The sequence below is a fragment of the Verticillium dahliae genome, genomic scaffold, assembly GCF_000150675.1.
Source record: "Verticillium dahliae VdLs.17 supercont1.27 genomic scaffold, whole genome shotgun sequence".
NCBI classification, from domain to species: Eukaryota; Fungi; Ascomycota; class Sordariomycetes; order Glomerellales; family Plectosphaerellaceae; genus Verticillium; species Verticillium dahliae.
In genome coordinates, this window is record NW_009276928.1 from 165164 (window position 1) to 184529 (window position 19366).

Consider the following 19366-nt stretch of genomic DNA (forward strand, 5'->3'; position numbering starts at 1 on the left):
TTATATCGCATGGCGGGGGGCGATTCAGAACCTGAGCAAGGGCCAAGTTGCTCTTTTTCTGTTGCTGTTGTCTTAGTATGTCTCAGTGAGTCGTTCCCTTAGTCGAGCATCCCCCGCTTCATGGTGCGTGGATGCGTCGTGCGTTGCGTGGATTGCGTGGATGCGTGAGCGTGGTCACCAGAGCGTGGTAGCGGGTGAGGTGGGAAGCAGATGGTAGAGGCGCGTGCGAGCTCACCGAGAGACAGTCGCGCCTTACTACGGAGGAAGGTGTGTCTCTGAGGCGAGACAAGGGCTGGCAGAGAGACAGGATCAATGGGAATCGAGTGATATCGTATCGTGGCCGGTGAGAGGCAAACGAGGAAGATCCTTGCAGGTATAGCGGTCTCAGCCGCTGAGTCTCTCTATTGGTGGCACCGGGAAGCCGGGATGGGACGGGTGCTCCAGGTGCTTCGAAGTAGGGATAGCGTCAGTGCTGGGACGGCTAGGAAGCATGTGCGCAAGTGCGCCAGTGCGATGTCCTGTAGCGTCCAGGGTGACAGGCGTCGATGGGGGCTAGTTGATGGCCTAGAGCAGGACGGTGTTGTCCGAAATCTAGACATCAGACGATGGGCGGTCGATGAGCAGCGTCGTTGGCCTGGTTTTGGCACACAAGACGACAAGACGGCAGGGGAGGTAATCCGTCAGCGAGTCGCACAAAGGCGAAAGAGTACCAGAGGAAATAAGCCCCGAGGCGAGAGCCAGAGGTGCTGTAAAAGTCGAGAGCCAGGACCAAAACGGAGGGGGATGTGGTTGAAGGGGGACCAGGTATACCCTCAAACCCTGAGATGAGATTGTCTGGTTGGGTTAAGCTGTCGTAGATAAAAGTAAGTATGCCAATGCCAATGCCAATACCAGTGCTTGTGGGCTGCTGCCTTCATGCATCCGACGGTATGGATTGTCACCCTCCATGCTGCTGTGGTTTGTTGAAAAGGGAACCAGGGGGGTTTGGACTGGCAGAGGGTGCGCCGAGGTTGGACTTGGGCACGCATATGGTTGCTGGAACCGAGTCCGGGGCTTCCCAAGGCGATTGAGTCCTTGTTCGCTCAGGTACCTACCTAGGCAGCTGGCGGGCGTAGAGAGAGATGGGCGAACAGGCAGAGGGCGGGGGCAAGGCCTGGCGGATGTGCAGCAGTTACAGGTCCTGTGTGCAGACCATGCCAAGTACGGCCAGAGCAGCGAGCGAGTGACAGCGACGTGGTGCGAGACAAAATCCAGGTTGAAGTTGATGTACCGTCTTTGCGGTGACAGCGGGTAAGCGAAGGGGGGAAACGCTAGGGTTGGCCCATCGGACGCCGGGTGGTGATCAGTGATGTGAGGCGGTGGAGATGGCTCAACGCAGCAGGCTGCTTGCGGTTGTAGGGAAGGTGGGGCCTTGCGATTCATGGAGCCCAGCATCCCGTCCCTATCCGTGCTGTGGTCTGTCAGTATCCTGGTCTCGGGGGATCAGCCCAGCAAGAATCCCATTCTCAACCCCTCTCCCCTCCTCTCTCCTCGCGATGGCCCTTTCCCTGGTCGAACGCGGGAGCCCTTCAGCAGGTGCATGATGGCGACCATGACAGGAAGTCACGTCTGTCCGTCCCCCATCCTTGCAGAAGGTGGTACTGTAGGTACGGTAGGGTCAAGAAGGGACGGGCAAGAGGCAGGGTGCGCATCCAAAAGTCCAATGCATCACATTTTGGTTGACAAGGCAGGGACAGCCCTGGCCAATGCCAAGATGGCAAGGTGGGCCCCTGGAGGACCATCATGCAGGGGCGAACTCTATGTCAGGGGAAGTGCACCACGGTAGGTATGTGCTAATGCTCCAGGCACCTGTGCTCTTGCAGTGCTTTCCCTTTTCCAATGACTGGGGAACAAGCTACCACCACTACGGCAGCAGCATCAGGAGGAGTAGGGGTGGCAGCCGCAGTTGCTGCAGCAGTTGCTGCAGCAGTCGCGACAGTGGTATGATCTTGTAACTCTTCTAGGCAATGGCAGGCAGCAGCCGCAGGCTCTCGAGACCGAGAAGGAGGAAAAAGCAAGTGTGATGACCCGGCAGCCACACAATGACGAGGTGGACGGATGACCTAGCTCATGACGATTTCGTGCCACCACTTGCCAATGAGCGGGAGAAATGGCGACCCTGGCTCTCGCACGCTCTGGTGTCGCTTGAGCCAAGGACAACAGGGCGAGGAAGGTGCGTGTGTGTGTGTGGCCAGTGATCAACGGTTGGTGACTGTAATGGTGGTCGTCGGCGGAGACGTCGTCGTGTTCCGTGTTGGTGGTGTTCCAGCGCCTTCAGCCCGGAGCCGGTCGCATGCCCGAGCAACGAGACCTTGAGTTCAAGGCGAGCTGCGTACTTGGTACTATGTACTGTACGTAGGTCCCTGTGGCAGGGGCAGAAAGGTATGTATACAGGTACCTCGAGGTACTGACTGCTATAAGCAAGGGAGTTCGATTGGGTGCTGCAGAGGATCCGAGTACCTGGAATGTGCGGCCAGCTGCCTTTGCCGGCTCGCTCGCCTGTTCGCCTGGCGCGTGCCACATTGATGCTGTCGGGCTGAATCATCCGACCAAGCCCCGCCTCCCCCCCCCCCCTCTCTACAGTACACACCATCCGAGGCAAGGTAGTTATGGTGTTGACGGCGCCTGGTAGGTTAGAGAGAGAGAGAGCGAGAGAAAGAGGGTGAAGCACCTCTGCATCACGACAGCTCACGAATGTTCTCGTTCTGGTTGGTACTCCCTACCAACTTGGGCACTCGTTCCCCGCTTCGTGCGGACTTGGCTCTCCTCTTGACCCCCCTAGTGATTAACTGGCCAGGCACTTTACCCACAGGTAGGTAGGTACTTAAGGTCAGGTAGGCATAATACATGTACATCTGATCAAGTTTACCCCGACTTTCAAGGTCCTGGGTCCCATCGGCCAACTCCCGCCCGCCCGTGTTCATCTGTCCGTCATCCAGGACGGGAGCGCTATGTAGGACCCATGCCCCTTTGAAGGCTGTCTCTGAGAAGCTTAAACCCTCCTTTCTCCGTTTTGGAGACCGGCCCCTCGCTGACCGGCAATATGCAGCAACGTGCGTCGTCTCGCGTCCTTTTGGTATGCTCGGCGCGTCCGCGGTTGAGACATTTCTGAGGCCAGCGTCCATTTCCGTTGTTCCGATGTGAAGCAAACACACGTATGGCGAGGGAGACAGACTCGGAAATGCTCATCACTTTCCGTCTTGGGCACAATGGTGCTCTCATATGTCCACCGCCAACTGCAACCTGGTGGCTCTTCGGTTACGCTCCTCCACCATGGTGATCACTGGAAGCGCGCTAGGCGAGCCTCATCACCATTCGAACGACGAGGATTTCAATGATCAGACCACCTGGTTTCACATCCACCCATGCAGCGAATTTTGCAACATGGTTGGAGACGGGCCGGGTGGCCACCTGCGTAAGATGTCCTGATACCATACTACCCTCCACGGCCGAGCGATGGAACCGATGCCGCCTCAACAATGGCATTCTCATCCTCTCCAGTCACCCCCGCTGTTTTGCAGCGTCACGTACTATGTATGATCATGGATGACTTTGGTCCGGCCGCCGACAGATCCAAGAAGATACAAAAGCAAGCAGTGACCGCGCATGCATTGTGTTGACCGACTCGGATCAGTGCCGAGCCAGCGCTGACCCAAGTAAGCTCAACGAGCCATGGCGCCTGTGTTTCCGCTGATGTCTCCCCACCGGTCCTGCAAGCAACCGATGCTCTGTCTTGGCTATGCTCCTGATCGCCACCAACCAAAAAGTAGCCCTCCCTCTACCAAGCGGCCGGCTGCATCGCAGTGCGCCAGCGCGACGTTGGGACCGGACCTTGAAGGGCGACCGTCCGGATGGGTACGGCTCGTGCATTGCATCCATGGTTCTCTTGCACTCCTATCAAAAAGGGAAACAAACATATCCATGCATGGACCCTGGGTCAAATGAAGCCAGACTCCCATGTCCGCCGGCCCGCGTCAGAGCAAGTTATTCGGGGCATCTACTCCGGACCACTGCCGGCTAATGTTCCTGAACATTGCCTGTCAGGTTAACACCCATGCTCTCGCCCTGAACAACATCCTGAACACCGTCCTGCATATCGCCGAGTTCGAATCAACCGTTGACGAATGTCAACAGAAGTTGCCCGCCCACGCTCGCTGGCTTCGTATGGCAATGACCCGAGAATGAAATAGGCAACTGGCCTCGGTCGCAAGCAGTGCTCATTGGCGATTCGAAGTACATACCTAACCTGGGGAGTGGCAGCCTGCGTGTTGGCAGTGCAGCACGCACCCCATAGCCAGCGTCCGTCGTCCCGTGTCTGACTGGCAAACTTCCAACTACCGATTCGTCGTCTGGGTTTCGGAGGGTTGCAGCAGGGACAGCGCAGCGCCTCTGACAGGTCGTGGCATCGGCTCGGTGGGTGCCAACATGAAATCGTGCTCACCGCGCGGCAGGGCGTCGTCGCTCGCTCCGACCGTCGGCACTCACCGCGGGCCAACAACATCGTTAGGCACGGCGGATGGGCGCATTCGGAATGGCAGGCATACAGTTCAATGTACGGGGAAAAGTAGCAGGGACACTGATGGGAAGAGGTACAAACAGCTGTTGACCAGTCCACCGAACCAGCCGTTATCGGCTGTTGAGTGCATGTGTTGGGCGGTTCCATCATGCTTAGCTCATCATTGATGACATGGACGTCCTGTGAGTCGCTGTGGTGTTGTACCTATGTTAAGGTAAGTGCCTAGGTACCTTACGAATAGTCCAGGACAAAGGTTGATTGGCAACAGCATGCCTTTCCCATCTCCCTTGCTGTACCTGATTCGCCGCGTTTCCTGATCAAGGTACCTTCTTTTCTTTCAACCAGCAATACGAGATGGAAAAACCATGATTTGACCAACAATTTGTACGAGTCAAGCCAGGCAATTTCCCTGAATAAGGCAAGGCGGTGTGACGAGAGGGCATATCGATTGGGGTTAGACCCCCACCGTGACGTGGGGGCCTCACATGTTCTGGCTGCTGCCATTCTATCACCGGTCAAAGCCTAGGCAAGAGTGTGCCAGGTACAGGCAGGCGCGGGCAGGCACGGGCAGGCAAAAGGTAGGCGAGGACCGATGTCGCTGCCCTTCTACTGGTTTCTGCCTTCCCCACGAGCGGGCTGGGCTCAACATCTGGTGGGGCGAATAGTCTAATTCTTCACGTCCATGCTCCATCGAGCTTGGGACGAGTTCCCGAGCTGAACGGTCCGAAGGGAGGAAACGCGTCTCCAGCCTCCATCCAAATTGACCTCCATTCATCAGCTTGACCTGGACACAAGTGAGCGCTCTTGATAAAAGCACTTTGTTCCATCCACGCGAACCTCTCATACCAGGCTTCAGCGTTGAATGATACCCCTGGTCTCGTGACCCAATTCCGTTTCTGGGCTCACGATCGCTTCATCTGCTTGTTTCGGCCGACCCAAAGAAAACAAACACCCGTCAAACACGTACGTCCCCTACCTTGCGCTGCCCCGAGACCCCTGGCAGCGAGTCAGACTCTCCTTCCAGCCTCGTGCATCCGTGCTTACCATCCATCCACAGTCGGAACATTCAGAGGTCGACCTGTGGTCATCATACATCGCGAGGAGACTTTTCCCCATCATGTCGACCATTGACATCACCAAGGACCTCGCCGCTCTCTTTAGCATCCAGGCCAAGGCGACCCCTGATGCAGTGGCCCTTGAGGATGAGGCCCGCACCTTGACCTATGCTGAGCTGGACCGTGAGACACAGGCTCTCGCTGACCACCTCCGCCGCCAGCATGGCGTCGGTCGGGATTCGCTCGTCGGTGTGCTCATGAACAGGAGCGCAGACTACGTCGTCGCCTCGCTGGCTGCGCTTCGTGCCGGAGGTGCCTTCCTGGTACTCGAGCTGGCCTATCCGTCGGGCCTGCTGCGCGACGTCATCGAGGACGCCAAGCCGTCCGTAGTCATCACACAAGCCGCCCATGTCGGCTTCATCAAGGCCGATGTTCCCATCATCGTCATTGATGAGTCAAACGATCACCTGAAGAATGGTGTCGGTGCCGGCAGCGAAGATCAGCTGGCTCCTCTGCCAGCCGAGGACGATCTAGAACGCCTTGCCTTCGTATCATATTCCTCCGGTACTACTGGCCAGCCGAAGGGCATCGCGAACCCCCACAGGGCGGCGGTTCGCTCTTATGACCTGAGATTCAAGCTCAGCGACCTCGGCCCCGGCGACCGAGTGGCCTGTAATGTCTTTTTTGTTTGGGAGATGCTTCGCCCCTTGCTACGGGGCGCCACGGTCGTCGCCATTCCCGATGCTGCGAGCTATGACCCAACGGCACTCGTCGGCCTGTTGGCGTCACGTCGCATCACTGACACATTGATGACCCCGACCCTGCTGGCGACGGTCCTCTCGCGTCACCCAGAGCTGGGAAAGCGTCTGCCCGATCTGCGCTCTCTCTGGCTGAATGGCGAGGTTGTGACTACCGATCTCTGCCGCCGTGCTCTGGATGCCTTGCCCAACACAAGGCTTCTCAATGTGTACAGCGCCAGCGAGACGCACGAGGTCGCGGCCGGCGACATCCGGACTTTCATTGATCTCGAGGCTCGCGTCTGCCCTGTTGGGCCGACGATGGACCCCAGCCACATCTACATCCTCGACGAAGCCGGCAACAGAGTGAAGAATAACGTCAGCGGAGAGCTGTACGTTGGCGGTGACCTCCTAGCAAGAGGCTACCTGAACCTGCCGGAAACAACAGCAAAGGCCTTCACCCCTGACCCCTTCGACAAGAGGGAGGGAGCGCGCATGTACAAGACGGGCGATCTTGCTCGCGTACTTCCTTCAGGCCTGCTGGAGATCACGGGTCGCGCTGGCGGCATGATCAAGACGCGTGGATACACGGTGCAGCCTGGTGCGGTCGAGAACGCCATTGTCAAGCATCTCGCCGTGCGTGACTGCGCTGTCACGTCTCACGGCGATGGTCTTGAGAGGCAATTGGTTGCCTACATTGTTCCCGACAATCAAGAAAAGAGAGATCGTGCCGACATTGTCATCGACGAGTCCGGGTATAGCCCCGGAGCTCGCCGCACTCTCTCGGCGCATCTGGCTCTGTACATGATCCCCGCGCTCTGGGTCCAGCTTGATCAGCTCCCTACTCACGGCGTCTCGGGCAAGACGGATCTCAAGGCTCTGCCCCCACCACCAACCCCGAAAGTTGCCAGCAGCCCCAAGGAGGACCAAAATACCAAGATCAAGATGGAGACCATCATCAAGCTATGGGCGGCTTCTCTCAACATGCCTGCCAGCGCCATCTCCGAGGATCTTGACTTTTTCGACATTGGCGGCCATTCTCTCATCCTTGCTGATCTCGCCAATCGCTTCACCAAGGAGTTTGGTTTCCCAGTCCCATTGGCTCCTCTCGCTGGCACGCCCACACTGCAAGGTCACCTCGACGCTATCCGCGATGCTCGTGATGGACACACGGCGGCTGTGCAAGGTGACCTGCCCGCTGTCCTGCGCGCGGACTGTATCCTGCCGGAAGACATCAAGTCCCACGGTCAGCCCATGCGCCAGCTCAATGATGCCGACACTGTCCTCCTCACAGGTGCTACGGGCTACTTAGGAGCATCCCTGCTCAAGGGCCTGATCGAGAACACCTCTGCACACATTCTCTGTCTCGTGCGCTTCACTGAACCCTCCAGTGATTCTCGTCCTGCTGGCATGGCCAGAGTGCGAAAGAACCTCATTGACCTTGGTTTCTGGGACGATTCGATGCTCGACCGCATGGAAATCCTACCCGGCAACTTGTCCCGCAAGCGCCTCGGTCTGTCCACAGAGGCTTTCACAGAACTTGCCTCTCGGGTGCAGGTCATTATCCACGCTGCTGCTACCGTCAACCTTGTGTACCCCTACGCTGCGCTGAGGAATGCCAATGTGGGAGGCACCAGGGAAATCTTGAGGTTGGCGTCCAAAAGCGGTGCCACCCTCCATCACGTTTCCACCAATGGCGTCTTGACCCCTTCTGTTGAGGGCTGGTCTGAAAACGCCATGGTGGACATTGACGATGTGCCCGATAAGCTCCTTGACGGCTATGGTCAGACCAAATGGGTGGCCGAGAAATTGGTGTACGAGGCTGCTCGTCGTGGCATGCCATGCAAGGTCTACCGCCCGGGTACCATCAGCGGCCACAGTGTCACGGGCTCCACCAACACGTACGACTTGCTGAATGCCTTGATCGTCGAATCGCTGCATGTCGGCTGTGCGCCCAATGTAGAGGGCTGGTTTGCTGAAATGACGCCTGTGGACTTTGTCAGTGCGGCCATCATCACGCTCGCGAATCACACCGACTCCAAGCAACTGGTCTACCACCTTGGCGATCCCAACCCCGTGTCGGCTAGTGGCATCTTCCACAGCTTGACAGAGCTTGGTTATTCGACCTCGCGCCTGCCCTGGGATGACTGGGTATCCCTCTGGAACGAGAAGCGGGGCTCCGGCCGAGCAGGCGACATTCCTTTCACGGCCGAGATTCTGCGTGGTGGCATGCCCACCGCCGAGGCCCTGCAGTCGGTCACAGTGCTCAAGGACGATGCGACGCAGCCCATCCTGGCTAAGTACGGCCTCCGGCGCCCCAAGATTGACAGCACCCTTCTCGAGACGTATATGCGTCACTTCTACGCACGAGGCTGGCTCTCTCGACCACCTCGTCGCAAGCAGGCCAACGGAACCTTGGGCAAGATTAACAAGGGTCGGCTCGCTGGCAAGGTTGCCGTCGTCATGGGCGCATCCTCCGGCATAGGCGCCGCAGTCGGTGCGGGCCTGGCCAAGGAGGGTGCACACGTTGCGCTCGCTGCTCGACGCATGGACGCACTCGAGGCAGTCAAGGCCAAGATCACCACCGCCGGCACGGGCGGTAAGGTTCTGATTCAAAAGGCAGACATTACCAGCAAGGCTGAGGTCGAGTCCCTCATGCAGAATGTCTCCAAGACACTCGGCCCTATCGACATACTCGTCAGCTGCGCTGGTGTCATGTACTTCACCATGATGGCCAACAACAAGACAGATGAGTGGGAGCGTACCGTTGACGTCAACTGCAAGGGTCTCCTGCACTGCCTGTCGTCTGTCGTTCCCGGTATGCTGAGCCGCGGTGCTGGTCACATTGTCGCCATTTCTTCGGATGCAGGCCGCAAGGTGTTCCCCGGTCTTGGAGTCTACTCGGCCAGCAAGTTCTTCGTCGAAGCTACGTTGCAGAGTCTGCGACTTGAGACTGCGGGCACCGGACTTCGCGTCACGTCCATCCAGCCCGGCAACACAGCCACTGAGCTGCTAGGCATGTCGACTGACGCCGAAGCCATTAAGAAGTATGGCGAGCCAACGGGCGCCAAGGTGTTGGATGCGGAGGATGTTGCGTCGTCGATTGTTTTTGCTGTCTGTCAGCCTCCGCATGTGGCGGTCAATGAGGTGCTCATTGAGCCGAGGGATGAGCCCATCTGATTAATCTGGCTGCAGGAAGCTAAAGGTTATTCGTAAAGTGGTCTCATACAGTCATGCGGCCTTGTTGTACATTCGTCCCGGGGCAGCATAGGCCAGCTTTGTTGCTGCTACAGTCATAATGAGATGATATTGTACGTGTCAAGGCCTCGCATGGAGGGCTGTGACCCCTCCTTTCCTCATGGCGCGGAGCGTTCTTTTTCTTGGGTTGCACAACATGTGTCAAAATGTGGAATCATCCCACATGTGATGTACAGCTGATTATTGGCCAACCGGAGGCTGCTGAGTGACTGAACCCCGGAACTTCCTGTTGTTGAGGATCCAGTTCCCGGGTAACAATTGACAGAAAATTACAAGTACCATGGTTGCTTGACCAAGAAGTAGAGGGAATGGTCTTTTTCTCGCTCATTCAGCACGCTGCAGCCCACACTGCGCGTGAGTAGTCAGCATCTGGTAAGCATACGGAGCCAAGGCCACGGAGGTTACAACAACGCCGCCACACAACTGTTGGTACTGCATGACACCCTACCTAGGTACCCATGGTTGGGGTGCCCGCGGCCGCTGCTGCATGCTGCCTGTCGTGCGCCGGTCTAGCGTTTTGAGGCTGCGTTTCCTGAGCTGAATGTCCGGTTAAGACTTTCCGGTCATGAGGAGAGGGGAATCAGCAGCCGAGCAATGAATGGAGCGTTTCCGCGGGGTGGGGGGATAGGGGAAAAGAATATCAGATTTGTTTGCGTAGCATCGGCGTGAGGTGGGAGTGACCAAAAGTCGAGACCCGGTCTGGACATTTGCGCGTCACGTCGGATTTTCAAGGCTGGGTCGCCGGACCACGAAAGACGGAAACTTGGTGCTATAGCCTTCAACAGGCCACTTGGCTTGGTCATACTTGGGAGGGTTGGGGCTAGTCGGGACCCGGCTTGGGGGTGTTTCTGGTTCCATACTGCATGAAAGGTCTTGGCTCGGAGAGTGATCGGCCTGTCTGGTAGTCTGTCTACCAGTGACCGGGTTTGATCAGACTCATGGTGACGGTGTGTTTCAACTTTGACTGCGTCGGCTTTTTGTGACGACGAGTAGCATGTACATGTCTATTGACTGATGTTTGGTTGCAGTCGCTCGACGTGGACGACGTGGCATGGCGCTTCTGAGAAGGGCTCCTCCTATCGGTCAGAGCATTGATCGCCGTCCAAAGTTCTTCTTGGCGAGATCGTCTTTCTTTTCTCTTTTCGTTTGGCATTTGCCCTTGACCTGAGTACTTGGCAAGAATGGTTAGGCCGAGACACGTTTGGTCACGAGATAACGGCTTTGAGGCACGGCAAAGTCCTGAACTTTACCATATGACCGTCTTATCACCTTCTTCGCCCCAGTAGGTGTTTTGCTTATGGCCGACAGGATGCCAAGTGTGACAATAAGGTGTCAAGGTAACCTCATATGGCCTGGATCATGGTAGAAGTTTCTCCAGCTTGGCTTTGTTGTAGACCTCTCCAGTCAGAACTCAACGCGCCCTGGGCTTCAATTGATGTACTGGCTGTGTTATTGTCCATACCACCCCGGGCCTCCTATCGCATATAAAGCATGCAGCGTGGCTGACTCGCGTTCGATAGTTCTCATGTACTCCAGGCGTCATCAACCGCATGGGTGAACATGTAGTTACGATGTGCCATTGGCATGGAGTGCCCGTGGTGCTGAGTGTTAGGCGACCCTGCGGGTTCCCTGCGGAGTCGCCAGCAGGGGGGCCGGTAAGAGGCTATGGGCTATAAGAAATATATATATATATAGGCTATAGAGGGCCCTCTAAGCTATAGAGGGCTAGAATTCAGATATATTCCGACCCTCTACCTATCTTCTATCTACTGCGGACTATATCTCTTCACTCTATTCTAACTAACGCTCTGACACTGAGATAATAATTTGCACTATGAGAACTATGAGAACCGTTAGGACTATGTGGAATAAATGTGTAATCCTACCTTATCTTTTTCGGATTGAACATCTCTGGCTGTCTGCTGCCATTGTGTCCAAGCCCAGTGGCCTGGTTAGCATGCTATTCGTTAACCTTTCAACAAGATATCTCACTGTACGCTGTAAACGCAGGCCCTGGGCTTTTCTTTTGGAAGACAGTTCAAAAGTCTCCAAGCCAAACCTTCGGCTCTATTCTAGTATTTTCGTACGGGACGGTAGGCAACTATTGAAACTCTATCTCCTAAATAGAACTAAGTGACTCTAAGTAGTAGTGAATAGCCTAGCATGCTGACTTTATTGTCTACGTTGAAAAAGTCTCGACTAATGACTCTATGATTTATGTTAATTGTTAGAAGTTAGGTGCTAATAGAAGATGACGAAAAGCCAATGGTAGTTTTAATCAGAACGGTTGGACGAACAGAATGAAGAGGTCTTCAGCAAGCGATATCATAGCTAGTCTTGGGTAAGCCATCAAAACACATATAAAACCCGGCCCTCTGTAGCTAGAAGAACTCTCCGAAGCTTTGATATATATGCTCTCTTGGTCTCAAGCTCTTGAGTAACTCTGTCCCTAGGTCCCGCAGGTGCCTTCTGACAGGTATCGTGGTGCACTAGAAACCAAGCGAAGCTGACTTACCCACCCGTGGAGGGTGACGTTCTTTTCACAGGCAGCCTTATCGGTCGTTCCGTCCAGAACCTCTGAACCTGGACGCCTTGAACTGCTCGTAAGTCTCACTGGTCTTGGTCTCTTGATCTTTCTGGGGTGCTCATACGTTCATCTCAGTCTAGCTTGTACTTATCAAGAGCGAAATTCGTCTCCATGAATTAAAAGTTGAGACCTTCAACACAATATCAATGACATGCATATGCTCTGGTTCCATCTGGCGAATTTCCTCAAATACAAAGCAGTCAGTGGTTCTGGGGAACCTAGCAGCTCACTGCCACGCACACAAACATAAAGCTCATAAGAAACATCACTGACCTCCTGAGGACCCTTGTTTCCGGTCATGCCACATGGTACTCAAACTTCTTTCATCGTTCGTGATGGATGGTACAGAGTCCCAAGGTTTTGATTGTATACTTCGCTCAGTAGGCAGGCTTGCACCATCACATTGAATACAAAAATTACATGCTTAGATTGTGGGCACCTGTGACCAATCTCAATGGGTTGTGACCTTGGTCGAAAAGATCTCGACCATACCATTACATGCTATGATGCCGTCTACTAACGAGAGGCAGCTCGGAGATATATACTTCGTATTCGAGGGGGCAACGCCCCGCCATTTGTAATTTATACTCCCTATCTCTGAACTTGAGGTGCATCACGTCACAGATCACGGCAAGAGACTCAGTCCGCTACGGGTTCGAGCACTCATCGGCCATTGGAACTTCCACAGATTCTCCCCAGACTGTGCCGCCGATACCACCGCTTTTTCAATTCAATGATCGAGAACTACGGAGAACCCTGACTCGAAACTGACTGGAGAAGGTCCCGCAAGACACGGCATAGTATATCATAGGGCAGTGTATATAATGAGTCTCGGACAATCTTGTAGACGGCCCGGGCCTATTTTCATTTGTGATCCCATACGACATCCACCAAGGGAACTGCCCCGCCAGTTCTGAAAACGACTGTTCTTGGTTTGGCCCCTTCTCCAAAACATTTGACCACCTGTCATGGACGGCTACAGACTTGCCAACAACAAACCGAATATCGAGGCACAGAGCGCAGCGAAGACAACAGCAAGAACGCCCTGGGACTACCAAGCCGGCGTACACACAGACACACTCAGGGCTGGATACGAACAGAAACGGACGGACTGGGAAGATGGCACGGCGGAGAGACACCGATGTTGCGAGCGCAGACGAGATGCGTTAGACACTGGAGCGTACTTTTCGGCAAGCAAGACGCTATAGACTTGTACGCCATGATTGATGAGATGGCTCTATTTTCGTCTCACGTTCATTCCACTTGATTATGGTGCTGTGAAAGGCATATTGGAGCTGGTTAATCTAGACTGCCGTTGTATTGAGGGACCATCCACCCTCGCAGCTTTCATATCCGGGCTCGCCATGGTCACGACGCCAGGGCCGCAATGAGTAGGCAACGATTAAACCTCGGCAGGACATCCTTCACATGAAATGACGTCGAGGGACCCTAATCAAACATTGAGCATAGCCCCCTGGGCCGGATGTGCTGCACCAAAACGCACGCTGTACAATAGTGGGCATATCTGGCATGCTTGGAACAGGGAACGATCAAGACGTTTTAGGTAGTGTAGATAAGGTACAGGACCTATTCATTTTTGTACCCCGGAGGGCTATTGTCTTTGTACTGGGGCGTACAACGCATTGTGGTGCTATGCTTCGTCGCCGCTATACCCCTGTCCAGGCCGTCGCTCATGCCCTGCAGCTGGGGGCATCCCTCATGCCGAGGCTCTATTCTCCCACGCATCTATATTCTTCTGCCGTTCTTCCTCCCAACCCCTGGCGCCCTCCCAGCGCCATGCTCGCGGAAAAAACAAGTAATAATAATGATTAGAATGATCGGGAAAGTGGCCCTTGTAGAGAAGATGGCTCGTCGAACCCAAGTATGTTTGTAAAAATGGGGCTGAAGAAGAGGAATTATAGGAAAGTATAAGGGTATCAAAGCGCTTGCTGTGTGTGGGAAAAAGTTGAAAAAAAGACCGACGTGAAATCATGCCACCCAAGAAACCCAAAGACGCCATGCTACCCATCCGAAGGGGACAGACATGCTTTACAGCAAGTTGTGTATCAGACCCAGTGATAGGGCAACGACGCCGACAGCCCAGGGTGGCAGGAAGACACCCGCTAAGCTGCCCGTCACCGCCTCAGGGAGAGTCTCGTTGACAAACTCAGGGCCGCACACAGTATTGATCTGGCGTGCAGCACTCTCGTACGTCAAAGAGATGAGTTTCCGGCGATCAGCGGCCTGGGCGTGGAAAATCCTCATCGTCTCAGACAAGCACCAGCTGCACTCGGGCGTGGCACTGCCGGGAAACGTCAGGTTGAATGGCAGGTGGTATGGGTAGATATTAGAAGCGTCACTGAATGTGGTGGCGGTAGCATAGCAGTACATGGCGTCGTCTTTGTTCTGCAGGCATGTCGCTTTGTAGACCGTCTCGTAGGTTGTGAGGCCCATGTAGGCATCGCGAACAACGGCGTGTCCCTTTTTGTAGTCGGGCCCACAGTTCTCGTCCTTAATGAGCTGCTCGGCTACGGAGCCAAGATAGGCCTTGCAAAAGTCAAAGTCGACCTCACAACCGGCGTCAAGGACGCGGACAATGTTGACAAGACTCTTGCTCGCCTCGAAGAACCCATTAGAGCTCTGCATCCAGGTTAGTGCTGAGGGACGAGGGGTTGGCGCAGAGAATGGTCTTACCAAAAGCAGCATAGAGATGGGATAACATCTCTTAAAGTCGGAATTAGAAAGGAGAGCATTAATGAAATTTGGGCAGGCGGCGTTGTCAGTGTTGGTGAACGTAGAGGCCATGCTGCTGTCGAACGGTGACGGGAGCGCGGCGGGCACGTCTGTGCTGGTGCTTGGTGGTGTTATGGAGAGACGGGCAGTACTAGCAGTGGTGGTCCTCTCGGACGCCGTTGTGATTGTCGGCGTTCCTCGTCGTATTGTTGTTGTGCTTTCGTCCTCGTCCTCTTGCCGTTTCCTCAAGTCCGCATCCCCTGATGCCATGGCAGACCCGTAGGGCGCTCCCACGCCCTGCTGTCTAGGTGTAAGTGCTGGCAGCGTATCCTCGAAGGGGACAGCGGCGCCCAACACACTTGATGCCAGGCAAAGCGTCACGAGCAGGAAGCGCGACGCCCACGACATGCTCGAAGCGGGAGGACTACGTGCTGCCGGGCAAGTCGGCGTCGACGAGAACATGGCTATTGATGGAAGGCTCAGACGATTTGTGGTGGAAACACCAAGAGCATATCATCCATCAAGAGGGGAAGAGTCAGGTCCCAGGCCTGTTGCCTCGGAGGGGTTGAGTGACTCCGTGACCTTCTTGGACCGACCCCACCAAGATCGTCGGTGGTTCTTGTTGAAGTTGGTTGATCGGCCTGCAGGAAAAGGTTGGTGGATTGACAGCCCCCGAGATGCGTGGCGACTCTGCATGCGTGCTCTTGTGACCAGAAGGAACCCCTTCGCTGACCTCTCTCAATCAAGAAGAAGTCGGTCGTGAGGCGCGTCGTCGACCAGAAATCAATGGAAGTCGGTTTTTGACGAGCTTGCGGGCGAATGACCAGGTGACGTTGGTGGAGGAATGTCGATCGAGTCCCAAGTGGGTTGGCGAGTGAGACAGGATCGAGAGAGCCGAACCGAGCCAGACCAACAAGCGAGTGAGTTGGTGACTGGTGCTCGGGCTGCGTCGTTTCTGTCGGTAGAGCGAACTGCGAAGTGTTCGCTCTTCGTCTTAGCCTCCGAATCGGATTGTCGGCGTTGCAGAGACCTGGGGGGAAGCTGTATTCGGGAGGCAAAGGCAAGCGAAGAAACCTCTGAGGCTCTTTGGCGTGAGAAGGGAGCAGGTGGCCGGGGGGCACAACTTGGTTATGAAGAGAGAACGGTGGACTCTGCGGCAGCGACGGGGGGCAGCAATATTGGCTTGGCCAAAGCGAGCAGGCGGGTGAACAGGCGCAGTCGGCGGCGTGGTAGCATCCAGGATGGTGGGCAATGGGGACCAGGGGCCCTGCTTGGGTGTGAGCGTCGTGCCGTGAAGGGGTCAGGAAAAGTGCTTGGACATGATAGAGCCGGACGAGGCCTGGCGAGTGGGCGGGCCTGGCTTGAGGTGGGGCTAACTCTACACGGTGGATTCTGCAGACTCGTTGCGAACTAGGGATCCCTGCCAGGTATCAGGGGTTCCCAGGCGCGAGCGATTTGACAAGCCACGCGGTGGCACGCGATTCCGGCGTGGTGTTGGCGAAAGGGGTCCAGAGCCGAGATGTGCTAGCAGGTTTTGGGGGCTTGATTCCGGTCGATCGAACGCTGAGCACGGAACATTGGACATGGCAGCGTTTGGTGAAGGCGAGGGGAGGGAATATAGTGGTAGTGGTTCGTGAGCCTCCTTTTCGACGAAGCGTTGTGCGAGAAATTCCAAGTGGTCCCTGCAAAGTCTTTTGGCCGGCCACTCTATGCTGGCAGGGGCTGAGGGTACACAAAGCAAGGCCCGAATGTCTGCCGAATTGGGGTGGCGGCTGCATGGAGGCGCCCAGTTGGGCAGCTGGTTTGCACAAGCGCAAAGGCAATCAGCAAGTCATCCAGCTGGCGATTGATTGCTCATGCAGACGGATGCGCCTCCGGGGCCACTGGTGGTGGTACGTAAGTGGTCGAGTACGAGGGGCAAAAGCAGTAGGCTAAGGAACCAATATTGGGAGGGCCTGGACCAGCGACAGGAGGGCAGCGGACCAGGATAGGTCGACTTGGGCATGACCGGTAGTCTGGGTATCGGCGGGAGATGGTCCAGATGACGTCCCGCATTAGGATGATCCAGTTGGATCTGCTGGTTCATGCTGGCGGATATGGCTCTTGATTCGCGCAGAGAATCAGATTGGCTCGTGGCTTTGCCGGTACAGTACATTGCAGCAGAAAATTGATTCTGTTGGTGGTAGTAGGTGGATTGGACCGCCGGTGGTCTGATGATTCGGCCGTAGAATTCGCCATTGATCACTGTACAGTAATGTACATGTCTGCACCGCATGTGAACGATGTGAACAAGAGGCGGAAAGCGTGCCTGGCTGCCTGCCCGAGGCATTGAGCCAGCGGAGGACGTGCGCCGGACGATGGCTCGCTGACTCCTGGTCCTGGTAGCATTGGGGGTGGTCGATCAGGTTGCCCTGAAGCCAGCCGGCCGGACAAGTGGGTATGACCATGGATGGCCCTTCAGGTGAGCGTTGTGAAGAGTGTGCTGGTGCTTGCGGTGGTGCACCCAGGCAGGAAGCAGTAGTCAGGCGAAGTCAGGTAGTGTCGGTGGACCTCATCAGGGACATCGTATTCTCTTTTGGCAGCTTGGAACGAACTCCTGAGCTTGGAGCGAGGAAACAGGGACGTGCCACTAGGCACCCGGGGAAGAGCAAGGGGTGGCAGGGAGGCTCACGGTCGTTGTGCCTGTTTCTTCGTGTTTGTTCGCGCTCAATGCCCACATCCCCGTCGCCGTGCGTTCCGACCGTGCCTGGTACCGCGACAATGATCCGAAGATGGATGGCCATGACCATGCCGGCGAAAGAGAAAAAGGCGAAGCGAGGCCTCGATGGAACGATGGACGAGGATAGTGTGCCTAATCCGGACGGGCTGGTCGCAGGCGATGATGGATTCGAGTCGAGGCTCAATTGGGGCATGATGGTGGAAGCTTGAAGGAAGATGTGGGAAGAGGGGGAAATTAGACAGGCGCCGTGGGCACAGGCAGGGCGTAGGCGGGCGTAGGTGGAGGGTGGGTCACACCTGCTAGACACCTACAGTACCTTGTACCTGTAGATGGGTAGGTACGGCTACCTGCCTGGACGGTAGCCACAGCCTACATGTACAGCACCTGCCAGCAAGTACTTGTACAGCACCTGCCTCCCCCCCCCCTGAGCGGAGGAGAGGGCCCGCTGCGAGGGCCAATGGGAAAATATACAAACCAGTAATGCAATGCCGTCGTCCCTTCCTGGTGTTTCCATCCCGTCCCCCTTGCCTTCCCTTCCCGCTGCATGGAGATTGAACTTTGTTCATCGTGTTCAGGGTTTGACACCCATCACGAGCTTGATCTGGACACATTATAGAAAACATACATCAGTAGGGCCACATGCCAGCATCCTTCGCCGCCGCCGCCACCGCCGCCAAAGATTGTATCCGGTCATCCCACGATCCTGTCGATGCAGCCACGAACCATGTCAAATGACAGAACGAAAAGGGAGCACAGGGTCACGAAGGACATGTCAAGGAAGACTGTGAAATGTTGGCCATTGGCAGCCACCCCCAGAAAACTTTGTGTGCCACCCAACTCGATCCTACCTGTACCTATCCAACCTGCTCTCATCCCATCTTTAGCCTCCATTCACCCAAGATGAGGGCACGCGCAAGAGGATCCAACCAAATCATCAACCACAGCAGAGCCTGCCGCCGGCGCGATCCTCATGAGCCAACCACTGACCAGAACAAAAACGTCCTCGACCGATGACACGTGGATCTCACGTTGTACTACAGTACTTCTCACTTACCTACCATGTACGAATATGGACGACACTACTTGGTACTCTCTGCTAGCCAGGCACACGCACTGGACTCCCGCATCGGCGCCACCAGTTACGACCACACAAAACTTGGCGCCAACTCAATTCTTTGTTCCTGACCTGGTCCGACGGCCAGCGTTCGACTTGTCCAGGCCGTGCTCACTCGTTTTCTTCTTCGCTGCTTTTGTCTCACTAGCCGATCTATGATATTTCTCCGAAGAACTGACGCGAGGGAGTGCGCCAGAGCTCCAACCCAATCGCGATTCATGTGTCGGGAAACGACCATCATCATCCGAGGTGTCCCCATCAGCGCTACCGTGCTGCCGCGGCCCTGCGCAGCCCCGATATCCAATGGTCATCTCCGTCAAAGGAGTCTAGTCATGTGGCCTGCCAGCCGCTGCTTCAATCTTTGTTTTGCCATGGGCCACGGCGCGCGCCTCATATCATATCATATCATCCGGTGGGGATGCAGTGTCTTACTGTGTAGACTGACAAGCCCGTCGTGCCGCAGCGGCTGCCAAGCCCAAGCACTTCCCTTCGAATCATCTCGAGGAACAATCTCACAATGCAAGCAGCCGTTCTTGGCCCCGCGTGCCTGCTGTTCAGCTCAAGGATCAGGCTAATAAGGCCATCCATCCTTCAGACCTATCAGCTTA

At 55.7% G+C, this 19366-nt stretch overlaps 3 protein-coding genes across 3 annotated transcripts; 2 read left to right on the forward strand and 1 right to left on the reverse strand.

The window, feature by feature from the left end:
• Positions 1–3871: 3871 nt before the first annotated feature.
• Positions 3872–4224, forward strand: VDAG_09762 (uncharacterized protein; the record flags this gene model as incomplete). Its single annotated transcript, XM_009654621.1, has 1 exon — positions 3872–4224. The coding sequence occupies exon 1, from the start codon at positions 3997–3999 to the stop codon at positions 4222–4224; it is 228 nt and encodes a 75-aa protein (XP_009652916.1). The 5' UTR covers positions 3872–3996.
• A 1448-nt stretch (positions 4225–5672) lies between these two features.
• VDAG_09763 (enterobactin synthetase component F) lies at positions 5673–9527 on the forward strand (the record flags this gene model as incomplete). The annotated part of the gene is made up of 1 exon (XM_009654622.1): positions 5673–9527. The coding sequence occupies one exon, from the start codon at positions 5673–5675 to the stop codon at positions 9525–9527; it is 3855 nt and encodes a 1284-aa protein (XP_009652917.1).
• A 4714-nt stretch (positions 9528–14241) lies between these two features.
• Positions 14242–15333, reverse strand: VDAG_09764 (uncharacterized protein; the record flags this gene model as incomplete). The annotated part of the gene is made up of 1 exon (XM_009654623.1): positions 14242–15333. The coding sequence occupies one exon, from the start codon at positions 15331–15333 to the stop codon at positions 14242–14244; it is 1092 nt and encodes a 363-aa protein (XP_009652918.1).
• Between the last annotated feature and the right edge of the window lie 4033 nt (positions 15334–19366).